An 18,381-nucleotide genomic window follows, 5' to 3' on the forward strand; every position below is an offset into this window, starting at 1 on the left:
CGGGGAAGCTGCACATGCAATTTCTTTATTTGAATACGCCTCTAACGTGGTTAAGTTTAGACTAAGATCTGGAAGTAAACTCTTCCTAGGGATTTTCCTATAACAGAGCCTAAATTTAGCCTTTTTTTATATGAGCATAATTTTAGATAATGAAGTACCTACACTTTGTGGGAGGTTAGTGAATGAATGCCCATTAGTGAATGGGGCTGACAGTGTATAGGCTTTCAAGTCCTTTACTCAAGAAGGAAATGCAATTGATGTCAGCATGTTCATTTGATGGAGTACATTTATAGGAGGCTTTATATAGCTGTTGGGTGTTAACTTAAAACTGTGTCTTCATTTGCTACATTTGTTTGTTTGTTGTGTCCTTAAGTTATTTAATAAAACATGCAGTGAAACACTAGAAAAGCTTCTGGACTTTGTCTTCCAAACAGCTATTGTTGTCAGCATTAAAGTTCTTTATGTCTTAAACAAATCAGTCCTTTTTCCTTATAGCAAAAGTATGATTTTGAAGAGTTATTTACTCTTCATGTGTTACTGTGTATTTTTCTTTTAAAACTGAATTATATTGATTGGGCCTTTTCTGGATGTTGGAAGTCAAATCAAGTCACTGTGACTTCTGGTGATAGAAATTCTACTGTATAAAATCCTTATTAGTATAAAAAACATTCAGAGAAACATTTCAAGTGAGTGCCCACACTCTTCAGATTCCCTTTGACTCTGAAGGCCACTGTGGGTTTGGCTGCTGTATTTCTGTGTCTGTGGTGAGTAAGTGCATCCAGTGGTGCCGTGCATGAGACAAGGTTGGCTTGGCACCGCTGAATTGTCATCAGTCCGGTCTTGCTATTACTCATAAGCTGTGGTTCGCTGTAAACACTCTATAGATGCTCCCTGTTTAGTGCTCAGGAACTCTTTCCTTCAAAATTGTGTGCCTTTTTAATGTGTCATGGCTCAATTATCACATTCATTTTGGCTGCCAAAATAGCCATATATATTGTCTAGCAAGTGACAGCCAGGGCCTTTATCTCTTTCTGGCTGTTTGCCAGCTGTTTAATTGCAGCCCTGTGTTTGCTGTGTGTCACATCTTATGGTGTTCTATTATACCCAGCTAAAACAATATTTTGAAAATGTTTCAAATGTAAACTAATTGTGAGATTTTACGTCCTGTTATTTACATGATCTGCTAGGAATGTAATGTAGGTCGTTTTTCCCCCTACAAATACAAACATTTGTGCCTCCGATCATCTTACGAATTTCCAGGGTAGAGAGAAGACAAGATGGGGATGCAGAAATGCTATCTCGTCCCCTTGAGAGATGTAATTAAAGCTGAACACTTGTCATGCAATTTTTCATTTCTAGTTTCCGAGAGGTTTTTAAAGCCGAATATTCTCTTTGTTCTGCCTTTAGAAAAGAGCAAGCATACAGAAACTGAGCTGAGATCTCAAAAGGGATAGCAATGCCTGTGAGCCGTATTTCTGCTCAAACGGATACTTTGGGAGAAGATGATGTTGGGGTTTGCACGAATGGTGTCTGAGAGAGGCAGAGGATGCTGCAGGTGCTGTACACAGCATGTTTGGTTTGGCAGCCACCCGTTTTCCATTGGGAAAGACCTAAGGCAGGGCTGGCTCTGCGTCCCGCCACCCCACTCTACCTGTGGGATGGAGCCACTCTGTGAAACCGGGATCTTGGAGGGCTAAGCACTCCACAGCACTTAGGTGTGCTGGGAATCCTTGGGCTAAGGAAGAGTTCAGTTTACCTGACTCTCTGTACAGATAGTAATATCTTGCTTATTTTTTCTCTGAAGAGCTTTTATCTTGGGAGTTTAGGCTCCTGGAAGGATTCCTATGTGGTGGAAACTGCTTTAGCCTTAAGAGCTATGAAGGTACATTAGATGACAATCTTGGCTATGTAGATTTTTTTGGCAGAAACTTTGGTTTTCCACTACTTTAAGAGGAAATCAGGATTTGTTCTATTGCTTGTTTAATAGGGAAGAACTGTTTAACAAGAAAGACATGATAAAAGTCTTAGGAAACAGCTTTACAGTTCAGAGGAAAAAAGAACAGAAGAGCACTTAAGAAAGATCCTATTTTTGTGCAAAACACTAAATTTATAATTAAGTAGTAAGGATTAGCTCTGAAAAAAGGAGAAAGAACAAGTTAACCTATAGACAGGATTAGACCTACAGGATTTTTTTCTTCTTAATTGGAGGGGAAAGGATCCCATCTAGCTAAAGCCATCTAGCATAATGGAAGGGGTTTGATGTTAAAATGGGCTTTTTCTAAAGGAAATAAAATCATTAAGAGTGCTCTTAAACTTACTGAAAAATCCAATACTGTGGGAAGATAATATACTCAAGCATGTATGATTTTTCTGGTTAATCTACTAGAAAAGTTGTTGTAAATAACCCCCTGTTAACATATATTTTTGAGAAGCTGACCTGTTAAAGGAGGGTTAAAAAGAGAGTATTCAAAGGTGTTTAGGAGAGAGTTGTACATATCTGTACAGCTGGAGTGAGAGTGGTTGTGGCAGTTTTGCTGCGCTGTCACTGTGTGTCTCTTCAGGAAATGCATCAAAACAGTCACTACTGTCATTTTTTTGTAGCAAGATCTGCATAATTCCAGTAGTTTACAACGTGACCAGTCTCTCCTGTGTCAAAAAAAGACCACTTTGCTTGAGTTTCTGCTTGACAAACTCCTCATTGTTCCATTAAGCTTTTATGTGAGTGCTGCATTTAGTATGTTTTGCATGTGAGTTTCTTACGTATCCCAAATCACATTACTTTCTGATGAGTCTGAAGACATCATCAGCTCAGTTTTGTAGTATAGAGATAAAGTGGGTGCTGAAAGGCAGCCTGCAGAAACCCTTCCTCTCCTCACACTGCCTGGTTCGACAAGGCAGCTGTGCATGTGTGCCATTGACACGCAGGTGTAGATGTTTACTTGATTTGTTAAGAAGTTGTTATTTCTGAAGAGAAGTTCTAACACTCAGTGAATAGATACCCTCTCATTGAAAAAGTTTAAGTGTTAGATGTGGTCACAGCAAACTAATGATGGCTTTGGGGAAGTGAAGTTTCTTTACTATTTGAGGTCTTCAGATCTCCTGGGAGTTAGATCCGAGGAAGTTAAATCCCAGCAAGGCTTGTACAAAGCCCAGCTGGCAAAGCAATGATGCCAATTACTCGTTGTGGCTGAACATTCACTGTCTACTCGATGGAGAGTGTGCAGGAGGACATGATCAGGACAGGTCACAAGAATGTACAGCCCATACACCATTATAGGCTGATCAAGCCTAATGAAATATTAATCAAATGCGGGAAACTGGTGGGAAGCAGGGTGAGAGCAAATACCCATGCTGCATTGGCTGTGGAACTATTGAAAGGCGCAGTGTGGTGCAGCCAGAGCGTGGAACTGTCACAGGGTGATGGCTCAGACTGAGTGTGGACCAGCTGCAGTACTGGTGCTTCAGGGTTTTGCTTGGCTTTTCACATCCCTAAGCTTGCTGTGCTTCCTAGTCCAAGTCCTGTTTCACATGCTGCATTCGTTCTCCGTTTCTGACTTTTTGCATCTTCTCCTATCTTTGCGGCTGTGATTTCAATAACTGGGACTAAACACCGGCCTTTCTTCAGTGGAATACTTATTGTATAATCATAGCTACTTTCTTTGGAGATTTAAAAAAAAAAAAAAAGATGCATCCTTGGCAGGAACATGCAGCATGTTCAGGGTTAAAGCAGACCAGAAAAAGGGACACTTCCCTTTCTTGTCAAATTAGCTTTGGTTTCTAAGATCCATCACGCTGGAATGCAGCCCTGAAAAGCCAATTTTCTTTTAAGGAGGAAGCAGAGCCAATTGACTTAAACTTTTAGTTGCATCTGCTGGCAATTTCTACCAGAAGCTAATTAAAGCTCACAGCTATCACCAGCACATGACTGACTGGTTCCACCTCAAAAAATGAAAGTTTAAACCTACACATGGATTTCTCTTGCTTTGAAATTGTAACACTGTGGTAACATTTTTTATGTGGGTATTTTACACACACAAAACAGAAATCTTCAAAAATTAGGTAAAATATTTTATGATACAAATAATATCTCTAGGTCTTTCCAAATCTGGAGGTCACTTATTGGGCTTTGCACTGTATCCTGATATCATATCAACACTACATGGTGTGTGCATCTTTAAATTGTGATGTGATTAACCCAGCTTTCTGTGTTGTCAGTTCTGTAAATTACTTCAGGATAAGTAAAATAGCTCAGACCTTTTTGCTACGGTAATGCTGCAGTGCTTGAAAATGCTCATGGGTACTGAAATATTTTCACCTCTTGATACTGTGTTTCCACAAAAACGAATTTTGCAAGAGTGAACCTTTTGTAGAGTGATTCTTCTCTACAAAGAATGGAGCATGACTTTTTTCAGCTAGCATCACTAGATGGCGTTGCCTAGTAGTCTAACAGCTGATTGATTAAATTAGCGTAAATCTGTAGAGTAATTAAAACATTTAAGTGTTACAGTGTGTATGTCTTAGGTATTTTTTTCCTTTTCAGTCATGCTTCTAATTGTTCAAGAGAGGGTGTTGTGCTGAAGTGTTACTTCTGCCTGTTGCAGCTCTTAAGCAAGTAGTGAGTGTGCTGTAGTTTCTGCTGTGGTTCTGCTCTTCCTTGGCTCACTTGAGCACTCCTTGAAGTCGTGTGCTGAGGGACCGAGGCTCAGCCAGAGCTTGTGCTGCTGTTTCAGGCACGGTTCTCTCTGCATATAGTTAGCCTCTTTTAATGGTATGCTGAAATATTAGCAGAAGGACTGCTTGGAGGTTGCCAGAGCAGACAGGCAACAAAAACACTGCCAGTTACTTTATTGAAAGCTCCTGGTTTGGCATGTTTTTCTAAAGTATGATGTCCACTGTTATTACAGACAACATGAAATAAAACAAAAGTGTTATTTGGGGTTTTTATTCTGTTGTTGATTTTGTGGTTTGTACGCCGTGCCGCATTTTTTTTCCTCCTGGCTGGTTTCCTCTGTTTTGTCAGTGGTCAGTCATGCTCTGGCAGCAGCACTAACGTGACACTGCTGTGCCTGCGTGTGGGGCATGCCCACGCCTGCTCACTGCTCTCTGGTGCGCTTTTCCCAGGCAAGGCTGGAGGAAACCTGCCTTTCCTATGAGCAGTGGATTTAGCTGGAAGACATCGGGTAGGTGGGTTTATTCAGGGAGGATGGTAAGGAGAAATGATGAACTAAGCAGCTTTTGTTCAGTGCTTTCAGTTCAGCTCCAGCATCTGCCTCTTTTAAACTGTAACTGAGAATTTGGCATAACCTACTCCCTTTTCTTAGTTCACTAACACTTTAATTTAAAAGATCTCCTGCTTGACATTATAGTTAAATTCTTTTTTAACCCATTGCAGATGTCTTTATCAGCCAACTAAAAATTAAAGAATTATTGTTGACAGGAATTGGTATAACTCATCTGTTCATTTCTTAATTTAAATAATATTTCTAGATAATGTCAGTCAATTTGCTTATAATTATACATTTAGATATAGACAGTGAGCACACCTCTGGTTGTTTTAATACTTGTATTTACAAAATAGTATTTTTAAAGACTTTATGGTAGAATCTTTGTTGTAGGATAATGTTGAGGGTTTACAAACTGCAGCACAATGCTTAATAGCTCCTCACGTGTGCCAGGGAAGCGCTGTAAGAATACCAGGACAGGAAAACCCTTTAATCTTCCTTTACATTTCCATATGTTTATAAATCAGAATAATGGGAGTAGCTGTAAAGTGATCAAGTCGCTTATGGGCTAATCTTTCATCACATTATACCAGGTAATTGACAAGAGAGCACTGGTGGGAAAGGTATACATTTCTTTGAACACCCCAGCCGGTAAAGTACTGAAGCACATGCTTGCCTCCCATTGAAGTCACTGGGTTTTAGGCACATGCAGAAACACTTTCCTGAGCTGGGTCCAAAGGAGAGGAGTCAGCAAACACAGAAAGAGGAGGGGAAACCAGCGTGGTGACTGCAAGAGGGAAATAGCTATTGTGTTCATTATTTTACAGGGAAAAGCTCTACCTGTAGCTGTGCAATGCACTGCTAAAATTTGTACCAGACCTCAAAACCTCATCTTCACATACATCTGCTCCCCCAGTGCCTCCACGTGGGGTGTAGCCCGGTGTCAGGTCAGCGCATTTGGAAAGCACAGGCTTTGGTGCCCGAAGCAGGGTGAAGATAGAGAGCAGGGGAGCTGTGGCCTGCCTGCTGTCCCCTCGCTTTGCCAGCTTTCTTGTTTCAGTTTCAGAAAGACGCTGTTCAGGGGCATAATATTTCTGCCACATCTCCATTCCAGTGTGCTGTCTGCAAGCAGGGAAAGGCAGAAATATGGAGCCAGTAGTTTTGAGGAATTGCTCAGAACATTGCTGTTTGGAAGGACTCTGTTTCATAAGCATAAAATCAAAGTACACATTCAGTGCCAGTCTTTTCAACTAAATTTTACATGAGGGCTGAATGCTCATTTAATCCTGTTTATTTGGGGGCATTCAGCACATAATACTAAATGTGCTTGATTTTTTTTATTTGCAGGTCACCTTTTAATGGAGCTGTAAAAGTAAGTGTAAACTGCACCTTCTTTTGTCATCAGTAAGTGCTGAAGGGTGTAATGCTCAGGGCAGGAGTGGCTCTGGGCTCACAAGTGGGAGAAGGATGGGCAAACCCTAGCACTACCCAGTAAGTAAGAGGGTTGAAAGGCATCATGGGCTCTTGTTCATTTGCACTGTCTGTTTGTACAGGCTTCCTCAACACTATAGTACAGTCCTTTGGGATGCTTCTCAGAGGCCCTGTTGTGCTAAACCTAACAAAGACATGTCCAGAAGGACAGTTTCATCACTGAAAAGTTTATCTGCAGTAGCTAATGGTTCTCCTGCTTGGTTGACAAAGAGCTGTAGATAGCTTGTCTTGGTGTCCTCCAGGTCAGACATCATCAGGAAACAGAGCTCAGGCAGCTGCTCTGCACAGGGAGGTAGCACATACCCTGTTTGGAGTGTCTTACAGAGGAACTTTGTCCTTGATTCAAGGAATCAATTAAGTACATTTTCCACACAATGCAGGCAATTCCTGTGGTCCCTATCTGTAGTGAGGAGAGTATGATCTGGATGCACTTTGCACATATGCCAGAAATGCAGGTGTAGGCCAGATGAGGCAGTCATAGATCTCAAACCCCTTTTTTCCGCTCCCTGATTTGCAGGTGTTGAATTCATTAGCAGTGCACATAAATGGGAAATGTGAACCACCCCCAAAGGGGGTGCAAATTCACAGTATGCTGTGAATGCTTTGGGCTGTAATCTGGATGGGTGGTGGAATAAAACGTCAGATCAGGAGTCAGTGTCTTTCTGAGCTGCCCTCTTCTGTCACAGGAGCAGGTTATAACCCTGCTGCTGCAGATCCTCCTCATTCACTCGCTTCCTTGGCAGCTCCTGTGTTTGAATAGGCAATGTCTGCATATCTGTGGTGATGGGAGGAGATGAGAATTATGATGCCTCACCCCAGAAGATTATCGGTCCCTTGCAGGCACCAGGCAGGAATGGGCAGTGTCTGGAGGTGGCTGCCCAGCTGCCACTGTTCTGTGTGTCCGTCTGCCAGGCTTGGGTGTGAGTGCTGTTCCTCTAGCAGTCGTGTGATTGCCGAAATTTGGATTAAGTTCTCATTTCTTGAAGAAACTGCGTATGTTTATTTTAAATCACAACTTTTTGGGAGAAAATCCAACTGTTTAACTATTGGCATTTCCAGGAAGGTGGGAAAAATGCCAAATGGAAGTAAATGTTTTTACTGGTTGTGAGAAGCAGACTTGGGGATCTGTGTTATACGTGGATGCCATCACTGCAGAAGCTGTCTTCCTCTGCACAGGGCTGAGCTTCCCGGTATAAAGTCAGCATTGTATCATATAAATCAGATCTGATGTTTTACCCTAGTGCCAGACATGGTAATTTCTCTGCTTTGAATCAGTTGCAATAATAAAAACACACTTTGGCTTGTTGCCAGCACCTGAAACACACCTTTATGATTGTCGGTGATTTCATCTCAATTGTTTTTTCAGATCCAAGCAGTTTGGATGACTTTTATTGGGTCTGTTCTGTGACCATGGAAGAAAGTCACGTTAAGTGCCAGAAGCTGGGAGCTGGGAAAGGCCTCAGCCCTTGTGCAGGCAGGGCTGTGTTGAGGGTCACTGTGGTGTCCACGAGCTCTTACATGAAGTCATGTGCATATTTGAAAATACAGACCAGACTTGCAGGCAGTGGGCATCTGCCAGGGGGTCTGTCTTGTTTTCCTGCTCTCCCTCTGAGCTGGGGGCTGTGGCTGCCAGGAGCAGCAGCAGGGCTGAGGCAGTGCTGCAGTGAGCTCCCCTTGCTGTGCTGCTGGGAGGAAGGTGAGGGGTGTGAGGCGCAGGTGAGCTGCCAGGCCTGACAGAGACTGCCAAAAGGCAGATCTCCACAGAGGCATCAACACTGTAAGGGAGCACCACTGGCCTAACTTCATCTTGAAGGCTGCCCTTCAGTACAGAATTGTCACTGGATCCTGCAAGGAGCTGTGTGACTACAGCAAAGTCTAACACAGCAAAGGCAAGGTGGCCAGTGCTCCTGGGAGGAACCCCCTCCACACCCTGTGCTTGTGTGGAGAAGACAACAGGAGCATCCTGGAGCAGGAAGACTGGCAGAGTGTTTCTCAGAAGGAGCTCTTCCCTTGCCTTGTATCTTCCAGTGCCCCAGGAAAACATCATACTCAAGTAAATTTTTTTATTATTATTAAAAAAAAAAAAAAAAAAAAAAAGGCATTACTTCAAACAGAAGGTTCAACTGGAGCTTGTCAGGAGGAAACACTCAAGTCATGCAGATACAGAGAGGTTGGTGTAGGACATTTCGTGTGTAGAACGGTGTAATGACACTTGCATGAGATGCTCTGCCTGTCTCCCAGCTTGGACCCACTGTGTTGTAGCTTTTTTTTTTGTTGACACTGTGAATCAGCTCAGGAGCAGGAGGCTGAAGCAGCAAGACAACTGCTATCCACTCCTTTGAGACAGGGAAGTATCAGCATGCCACCAGACCTGCTTATATTACATGGGCAAAACACGCTCAGTTCCTTTCTTCTGTGTTTTTCATCTGAAAGTTAGAGCACAGGTTGAAAGAAGTGGGACTTTGAAGGGCAGGGCCCTCAGCCTAATTATGCATTAGGTCCCTTACAGTAAACAAATAAGTCTCAGGCTGTCTCCTAAGTGGTCTAATTCCTATTGTACAACCCCACAGAGGAGTAGTGGTGATCAGTTCCTGCTTTCCCTCAATGTTCATGGAGCTCACTCTCAAGCACTTTCTCTGCCTGGAAGCCTGCTCTGTGGCCAGGGAGATAGTCATCCTTGTTAGATGTGAGACAAGGCAGGGGAAGATCATTGTTTCCAGGGAAAGTACTTTTGGCAGTGAGTGTGAGAGCCAGGAACAAGCTTGGGCGCCTGCCAGTCCATTTTGAACCTGCGATTTGGCAAATATGAGGCAGTAGGAGGGAGAGCACCCAACAAAAGTGTGGAGAAGCACACCTAAAAGATCAGTTTGTTCAGCTGTGTCTCTGTGTCCACGGTCCATAGCTGTGGCCCAAGCACTTTCAGAGGCTGACCATGCTGCAAGGAGCAGCAGTCTGCTGCAGAGGGGAAGAGCACATTGGCAGTCTTCTCCCTGTTTGGCCCTTGGCAAGATGTGTGCCCTCAGGAGTGAGTTTGGAGAAATGCTTCCCTAACAGAAGGCTTGACAGCAATTTAAGTGGCTGATCAGTATGAAAGAAACCTGCTTTTGCTTCCAGCACTGTGTGGTGAAAGGCAGCCCACCTCTCCAACAGTCTCATCCTCTTCATGTTCTTTCTGGCAGCTTCCACCATAGTGCCTCTGCCTTGAAACACATCTTGTGATCCTGCTTTAGACCAGAGAGCGGTGAAAGACTGGTGTGGGTGGCATGGCTCTGCTCTGCAGTTTCAGCTCTTTCCTGACCCAGCTTGCTTTTCTGCATCATCCCAGGGTTTCTGGAATCTCTTACAACCCCTGGCTTTTAGCTGGAGGCTTCAGGATTATTTTGGTTTTTTTATAACTTTTCAAACTGTCCAAAGGTCCTGCTGGAATTCTTGGTTGGCTTCCAGGTCTGGCATAAAGATGAGCTGGAATACCCGTATTCTCCACTCTCTTCTTTTTGTTGCTGGACAGGCAAATTGTTGCTTTCCTAAGCTCATGCTTCCCTGCAGAGACCCTGGAGATGCAGGAAAAGGGCTGAGCAAGAACTTCTGTGTAGGCAGAACGGGGGACAGAAGTGTCCACCCAGCTGCTAACAGTGACAAATGTTGTGGGAGAAGCACTGTCTGTATTTGTTTGCTTTAGGAGGACAAGGAGACATTTACAGAGAGAGGAAGGAAAGGACAGTTTAAGTATATTTAATATTCATTTGAGCTTAAAAACTCATAAATGTTTATAATCAAGTAGATAATTCAAATGTACTGAAGCTACCTTCAAGAAGGAAATATTGCAAGCTAAGGGCTTTGTGATTGCTTTGTTGATGGAGGATGGACTTTGGTGAGGTTATTACAGTATTGACTTGAAGAGGATGGATTTGCTAACAGGACGGGTGATCTTGTCTGGCCTCAGCCAGGGGAAAAAAAATGAGGGAAGATAAGAAACTAGTGCCAGCTTGTGGCATTGGCTGAGTAATCTCAAACAGCCATAAGTATGTTGTAGCTTTAAAGTTATAGAAATATATGGTAAGGAAAAGGAAGATTTCATTCAGTAGACAGGATAGTGGCAGTCAAGAGAATTAGTTTGCATTTTTATTAGGCATTCTCATTAAGGGAATGGGAGAGCAGGATTTATTCGCTTCCTGTCTCATAAGGCTTATTGGGGATGCTTCAGTACTGAGATCCTTAAGCATCTCAAACTAATGAAAAGATCATTTCAGGGCTCTTGAACTGCTTTGTAGCTTGTGATAACAGAAAAGATGTGTTTATTTTGGGAAAGATTGTTTAACTGGTAAAGAAATGCTTTTAAGCACTGGCAGAGCAATATGCCAGCAGTTGTCACATGCATATGTAACACCGTAGCTGAATATGGATCTAATCTGTTTACCAAGAAAGTAAATAATAAGATTGTGGGGTTTGCCCTTGCTCAGAACAAAAGTGAATTAACCTGAGGAGATTTTGTTTCTTATGCCAAGAGATTGTATATTATATCAAGAGACTTTGTATCTTATTTGGAGAGATTGTAGATGTTCTGACAGACTTTTCTGTAAAACAAATATTAAATCTGAAGAAATTATGAATAGTTTTTTTATCTAAAACACTGGCGGTCTGATTAATTTTCAGTTTTATGGCCTTTTTTATATTGTTTATTAATTCATTCGTTATACACTATTAATGTTAGTAATTTAGTTGTTAAATGTTAATTATTGTTAATTCATTAGCTATTCATTAAAGTATACTTTACGCCTTACATAAATGCACGAATTGCCATATTTTAATGAATTTTGCATTAAGTAAATTACTTTTTACTAGCATTTCCTAGGGTCTAATGTGTAATACAGTGTATTGGTTTAAAGCAACTTCACTGACATCAGTGAAATTAGTTAAGCCTTACACAAGACTGAGAACAGAATTTGGTCAAAGAGGCTGAATACACTTGTTCATTTTAATATGCTCTGCATAGCCTATGCCAGCAAAATATTTCCATACCAGCTAAATATGCCAACCATTATATACCCTGCATGCATCCTGTGAAATGCTACAGATTAAAATAGCTCTGCTGAAATCTTTTCAACCTCCTCCATTAAACTTGGGAGGAGCAACTACCCAGAAAGCCTTTAAATAGGGAAATGTCCTCGGTTTTGGATCTTCATTGGCCTTTATTGCCCCCCCCCCTCTCTCCTGCCCTGTTGCATGTTTCTTGGATTTGCCACTAAAAGCCTTTAACAGCTCAAGAGCTAAACCTGCTCATCACACTGACACAGGCAGTGAGTAGTCCAGCTTCAGGCTGGGAAATCAGCTCCTCTAGCTAGATCTCCCCAGTTCCCTGAGGCTAGTCGAGGTCTCTGGTAAATCTTCAGGAAAGGGGACAATAGGATCTCCTCCTGTAGTGTGTTCTGCATGGAATCTTTCTAAAATTTTTCCAGCTGACATAAACTCCTCCCCCGCTAGGAGCAGAAGGTAATGCTGTGTGTTTTGCTGATCTCATTTATCATTGTAAGGCTTTATTTAGTTGACCTCTTGCTGCTGGCATTTGTTGCATTTCCCAGATAATAAAAATGAGCCTGTCTGACTTTCCGTAACCACTGGGTCCTCTCCGCCCCCCTCTTCTCCACAAGTTCCCATGGATCCTCTGCTGACAGCTCCTCAGCACTCATGTGAATTCTCCCTGCAAGTCTGGACCTGAGCACACAGCTTGTTTCATTTTTGGAAATGCCTTTGTATGCTGCTCTTCTAAGTGAGAATCAAGATTGCATCCAGCTGCTCCAGACTATTTAAAATTTTGTGAAAGCATGTTTGTCCTGGAACAGCCCCGCTGAAAGGAACAGAGGAGTGGGACATGCCAAGTGTCTCCTTGGCAGCTCTGAACAAATCCTGCCTGATAACATGTTTCTGTTTGTTGTTCAACAGTGGAGTAAGTTTATTGAATTCTCAATGCTCATAATTAGGCTTCAAAAGTTAACATTGTGTCAGCATATAGAAAAGATGTTGAATGATGCCTTGGAGTCAAATTTCAGACTTGGTGTCACTAGTTCCTGTGTGCATGGTACATCTGCCAGGGCAATGGCATCTGTAACCTCTTCTTCAGCAGATGCTCCCATCTAAGACCAGTATAGCTCTAGTATAGGGCATCTTGTCCATCCTTTTGGTGCAGGACATAGAGGCAGACCCTCGGGTGCTGAGGGAATGGTACTGACCCCTTTCCAGCCAGACGTTTCTTTCTTTGAAATCCTGTGTGAGTAGCTTCATTTGATGAACAGCTCCTTGGGATGCAGTCAACTGATAGAGCCCAGTTTACTTCATCAAATACCAAATTAGACTCTACCTCAGCAGAGTTCATTTTTGTGTTTCTGTGATTAATAAAACCAACCACATAGAGTTTGAGGGTTTAGTTTTGGGCATTGAGTCTTTCTGGTTTCTTGTTGTTACAACACCCATGGGACCTTGTTAAAGTTTGGAGGTGACATTTGACCTGGAAAACACCTATCAGTTACAGAGGAGGGCACAGCCCAGAGGCCAATAAACACCCTACAGATAGCTTTAACTTCTCAGCATTACCTGTTTTATGCCAGGCAGGGAAATGGATTAATGCAGCACTCAGCTGGCTCGTTTCCAGACCTCATTCATGGAGTCATCATGAACAAGGCTTGCTCCCACCTCCCTCAGCACCGGTGTGTCATATATTCCCAGAGCTGAGGTGAGGTTTGGGAAAGGCAACTTTTAGTATTTTTTTCTGTATTATTTGTGTGCACCACACCATGGTGGAGTTTTCCTGCTGCTCTTTCCTCCTTTGGTTGCTTCTTTAAGCTGCTGAAGCCTGATCGTTCTTGAGCGATCGAGTCATTCAGTAGCTGTGCAGAAATCCCTGAGAGTGTTTCTGTAGGCTTTAACTGTGTTGTGTGTGCTTTTGCCAGTGTGTCTTCTGTGGTTGTGTCTGTGCTGTGAGACTGGGATATCCAGCCTCAGGTGGGTGAAGAACTTTCTTTGTCCTTCAGGGAGAGCTGGTGTAGTTCAGATGTGCTGCTGCTGGGATCATTTTTTTGTCTTCTTCAGTAATGCGGCTATGTTTTGAATCTAAGTCTTCAGCTAAAGTAAAAGTAAAGTATTTGAGAAAACTAAATCAAAATAAATTAAATGATTCTGTTATGTGTTAAAAAAAAAAAAAAAGACTGTTTACAGTTTTATTTATTGAGATAGAGGGTGGATAAGATAATACCTTTACAGATGAAAAGCATTCTCACAGATGGGGGGGTCTGCAGAATAAATTATTCAATCCTTTGTCTTTTTTTGTGAATATTTGAGTATTACCATGATTCATATCAAGCTCTAAATTAGAAGTTGCAGAAAAGTAACATCAGTGTAATGTAGCTGAAAGAAAGCAGGAGTCAGGGAAGCAGCCTTGTGGATGGCAAGCACGCGAGGTGTCACGGTCAGGGGACTGGGAACAAGCAAGGAAACTCTCGACATATTTGGCTGAGAACTGAATGTGAAGAAATCGGAGGATTTTTTTATGTCTTACCATTTTTAGGCTTTCTTACAAAAAATGAGGATTTGGAGTAGTAAGCTCAGAAAGAACGCAGCTGCTGCTGCTGCTGCTTGGATAACTTTACAAATACCCAAGTGTAAAACAGTTGCAAATCTGTATGTGCATATATATTTTTAGGGTAAACAGACTAATTGCAGTATTTCTAAAACAGTACATCCAACTGTCCTGTACTGTACAGTTCCTTTATATTTGTGATTTTCTGATTGAGAATGCTAGTCTTGCCTGTTTCTATGTGCATTTAATACAACCTGTAATATTTTATTTCTTGTATATTTACCTCATTCTTCTGTTATGACACTGGCATTAGTTTGATGTCTTTCCTAGCAAAAAGGCCCTGCTGTTTTCCAAGGCTTTTTCTTCCTTATCAAAGTCAATGGTTGTATAACATGTAATTCCTTTTAGCAGTGGAACTGTCATCCTCATAATTCTCTCAAGGGATGTTAGTGGTGAGCTCAGCTTGGCATATGAGCCATAGCTGTTCTCTGGTATTTTGACTGGCAGGAAGCTGGGTATAGACAGTTTGCTGTATAGGTTATAGGCACAAAGTACTTGTCTTACTAATAGTTGGTGTCTCTGAAGTTGTGAAAAATTATCTAAGACAGTGCGTACAGTCAGGTAGTTAAAGGGAATGTCAGGAACTTATAGGAGAGTTTAGAATTAAAGTTGTCATGTGTAACTTTGAATTTAGCATTACCTAGGTTATGAATATTTAATCATCTCCTCTAATATTTTCTTGTAATTTTCCTTTTCCTTTTTTATTCCTTACTATTGAAATATTTCTAGATTAAAAAGATTTTAAAGGAGAAATAAATGTTGACAGAAGGAATATAAGCACTGTTAACAGATCAAAGTATTTCAGGTACCTGCAGCAGATTTGCATTGATACAGTTTCGAGATTAAGATGCAAACAGCTAGAGGCAATGTATCATCCTCTTTAGATGTAATTTATAATAAAAACATGATTATTTTCATATTATGCAACAAACATAAACCAGCTAAGTATTTTGCCAGTGTGGGAGAGGAAGGGTTGAAAGCGGAAAAATGGCAAGGAGGATGGTAGATTCCGTCAAGTGACCTTGCAGCTGGGAATGCCAAGGTCTGGAGAATAACAGTGTGGGAAACCATACATTATGCCTACTGCTGTTTATCCTTTGTCTGTTCGAGAAGTAGAATTTTTGGGTAGAGATAACACAGGCGTTTACAGAAGCTTGGAGGCCCACTCCCAGACATGCTTGAGCTCCCTGTCTTGGGAGAGAGATCAAAACAGAGCTCATAAAAAGCAGAGCAGAAAATCACAGCATGGTGTTAACCCACAGGTGCGTGGCCCTTTGATAAATGAGTGCAGAGAGCAGCCCTGATGCCCTGCCTGGGACCGGGCTGAGCCTGATGGTGCCTACGCCCTCATTTTGGGTGTCTGCAGCCCACTGTGGTTTTGGGATCCTCTAGCCAGTGAGGTAATGAAATAAATTTACTCTTTGCATTTCAGCTGTGGTTTTTTTGGTTGTCCTCAACCAGCTGTGTGTGTTGATTCACACAACCACATAAAAAGAGGGTCATTTGACTAGAAATTCAGGAAGAAAAAACCTTCTGGTTCTCAGTAGTTGCTGTTTAGTTGTATGGCATCCTCAGAAGGAAAGCTTTGTAAATGAAACTCCTCCAGTTTGAGTATGACTCTAAGGTGAGTAATTCAAGCAAGATGGAATCAGTGATGGTTAATGACACTTTGGTATTGCTGTGTCTGATATGTATTTTCAACAGATAGAAAGTGCATAACTATGTAATTTATGATTGTTTCTTCCTTGCACCTGAGGGATTGTCTAGGAAAAAGAAATTTTGTCTTCATGGGATGAGGATTGCCTTCATTGTAAGAAGAGTAACAGTTTGAAGGATTACTAAGGGCATACTGAAGGAAGGGGCAGAAGGTCTCTTTAGGAAGAGATGGGAGGCATTCAGCTGAGCCAAATGGAGGAAGAGAGGCAGAGCAAACGTGTGCTCACTCTGGGAGAACCGCAGTCATTCTCTGCTGGCTCAGTTTTTAGTGGAGACATGATTTTTTTCTTTCATTCCTGAAGGGAGGTTGAGAAGGCTGTGAATGGAGTGGGAAGGTGTAAAAGAGCTTGAAATTTTGAACTATAAGGAGGCTAGAAACATACAGTCTGCAGAAGTGGTACATTAGTTTTGTGGACCAAACTTGTCAAAATTAGTCAAGCAACAAGTCTGGAGGGAAGTCAGTGTTTAAAAGCTGGGATTTATTTTTCTGTTGGCTGCTTTCTGATGCCAGATAGACAGCTATGTTTAGATTATTTGTGCTTGGCATATCAAATGTACCATGTTGTTTGGATACAACCCTTAGCCATTCCTGCTTCACCTTGTTCCTTGACTGTATGTTCTGCTGCTTGGAGCTGTGCCCAGAGACCATTCAGAAGCTAAAATCCAGCCTGTGCCTGTTTGTTAGGCAGCACTTTATTGGAAGTGCCAGCAAAATTGCCTCCTGGCTTTTATTTGGGTTTGAGGGTGGAGCCTGGCCTTCAGAGCATTAGAAATTTTTAAGGCTGGGATATTTGCAGAGTGAGTCCTTGCTGCTCCATTCCTGCTGCCTGGAGAGGGTCTCCAAGGGGCATCCCAGTGGCACCCTCTCTCCAGAGTCTGGCAGGTTCACCCTTTTCAGTGCTCCACAAAGTTCTTGCCACATCACACTGCAGGTCTGGTCAGGATTTGTAGCCCCAATATAATTGAGCCGAGTGGATTAGTTTATGACTGTGTAGGCAGTTGATTTTTAAGTGACTAATGTAATTCTTGTTCGTAGGAAGGCTTGGCATAACCACTTAGTTGATCCGAGAAGCACAGAAATGCCAGTCTGCAGAGTATATATAAAGCTTTCAAAACAGAAAGAAGAATGCAAAGAAGCATCATCAAAAATGTATCACCATGATGTGTTCTACTTTATATTGCTAATCACTGTCTTTATACCTTGAGTGGTTTAATGCTTTGTATAAGGCATGGATTGCTGCACCTTCCATGGCTCAGATGAATCAGTGGTTAATGAGGTCATGCCAGGTGCCGGAGGTCTCTCCAGGGCAGATCTTGAAAGGGAGGTGCAAGCTCTGAAGTGTTTGAGAGGCATGTGAAAGTGTTATAGATTAACTGCTTCAGAGCATGCTAGGTGATCTGTCTTTTCAAAAAGCCACACTTGTAAAATTGTTGTTATAATGACAGAAATTTGTTAACATTTTGAAAAAGAGGACTCATAAAAGCATTTAAGGCATTCAGAATAGCATGGGGAGCCAAGTGCCCTGGAGGAAAATGGTGTAAATCTTTTCTTTGTCTTTAAATACACAAAAACTTAGGATGGGCTCCTGAGAGCTGCCAAGATTGACAAGGGAAGCTTATGGAAAAAGTCAGAAATGACTGATAGATCAGTTCAGCATTAACTGTCAGCAGGAGAATAGTTCTGCGTTTTGCAGCACTTCTCTTCATAGAATATATTCTGAACAGTTTTTTTACTTTGATTGAAATAAACCAGTGTTGCTGCCTTTGCATTACATTTTTGACTCCCATGTGGAAGCCCGCACAGGCCTCGAGTTCATCGCAGCCATGCAGTTCAGGAGCAGCGCTGCCTTGGATGAATGGGGCTTCTTGCTTCCTTCTTTCCAAAGGCACAGAGGATGTAACATGTAGCAGAAGGGGACAGTCATTTCCATGTTTTGCTGCTTGGGACCTGTGGCCATTCCAGCAACAGAGGGGTCGTGTCATTCTGTGCCTGCTGAAAGGGCCGCTTCTTGTCACCACAGTCTTCCTGGATAGTCATCCACATGTGAACACAGCTACTAATTCTATGTTTGCCACTTCCTTTTAGCCACAGAGGTTTTGTAGGGAAAACTAGTGTTTGCTTGAAAAAGCAGCTCAGCTTAAGATTGTGATTTAGGTGTCACTTGGTATGGGACGTTCCTTCCATACTGTCAGTTCTTATAAACTAGATGTTTCTGAATGCTTTTGAATATCATCTCCTCAGAACCATGTTTTAGGTACTTAAGTTAGTATTTTGGAGAAGGGAGGTAAGATGATGCTTGTAACAGATGACCTTCAACCCTC

General features: G+C 42.1%; 1 protein-coding gene across 3 annotated transcripts in view; it reads left to right on the forward strand.

Moving 5' to 3' along the window:
• The window catches only part of UBE2E3 (ubiquitin conjugating enzyme E2 E3), a 66,355-nt gene that overhangs the window by 24,641 nt on the left and 23,333 nt on the right, over positions 1 to 18,381 (forward strand). Inside the window, exon 1 of one of the 3 annotated variants that reach the window (XM_040069866.2) lies at positions 15,820 to 15,967. The exons of the other annotated variants lie outside the window; for them this stretch is intronic. Coding sequence (XP_039925800.1) covers positions 15,957 to 15,967 — 11 coding nt within the window. The 5' untranslated portion in view covers positions 15,820 to 15,956. Of the gene's footprint in view, positions 1 to 15,819; positions 15,968 to 18,381 lie in introns of those variants that run through there. 3 annotated transcript variants of the gene reach the window in all.

Source organism: Hirundo rustica, chromosome 7 (assembly GCF_015227805.2).
Source record: "Hirundo rustica isolate bHirRus1 chromosome 7, bHirRus1.pri.v3, whole genome shotgun sequence".
Classification (NCBI taxonomy): Eukaryota; Metazoa; Chordata; class Aves; order Passeriformes; family Hirundinidae; genus Hirundo; species Hirundo rustica.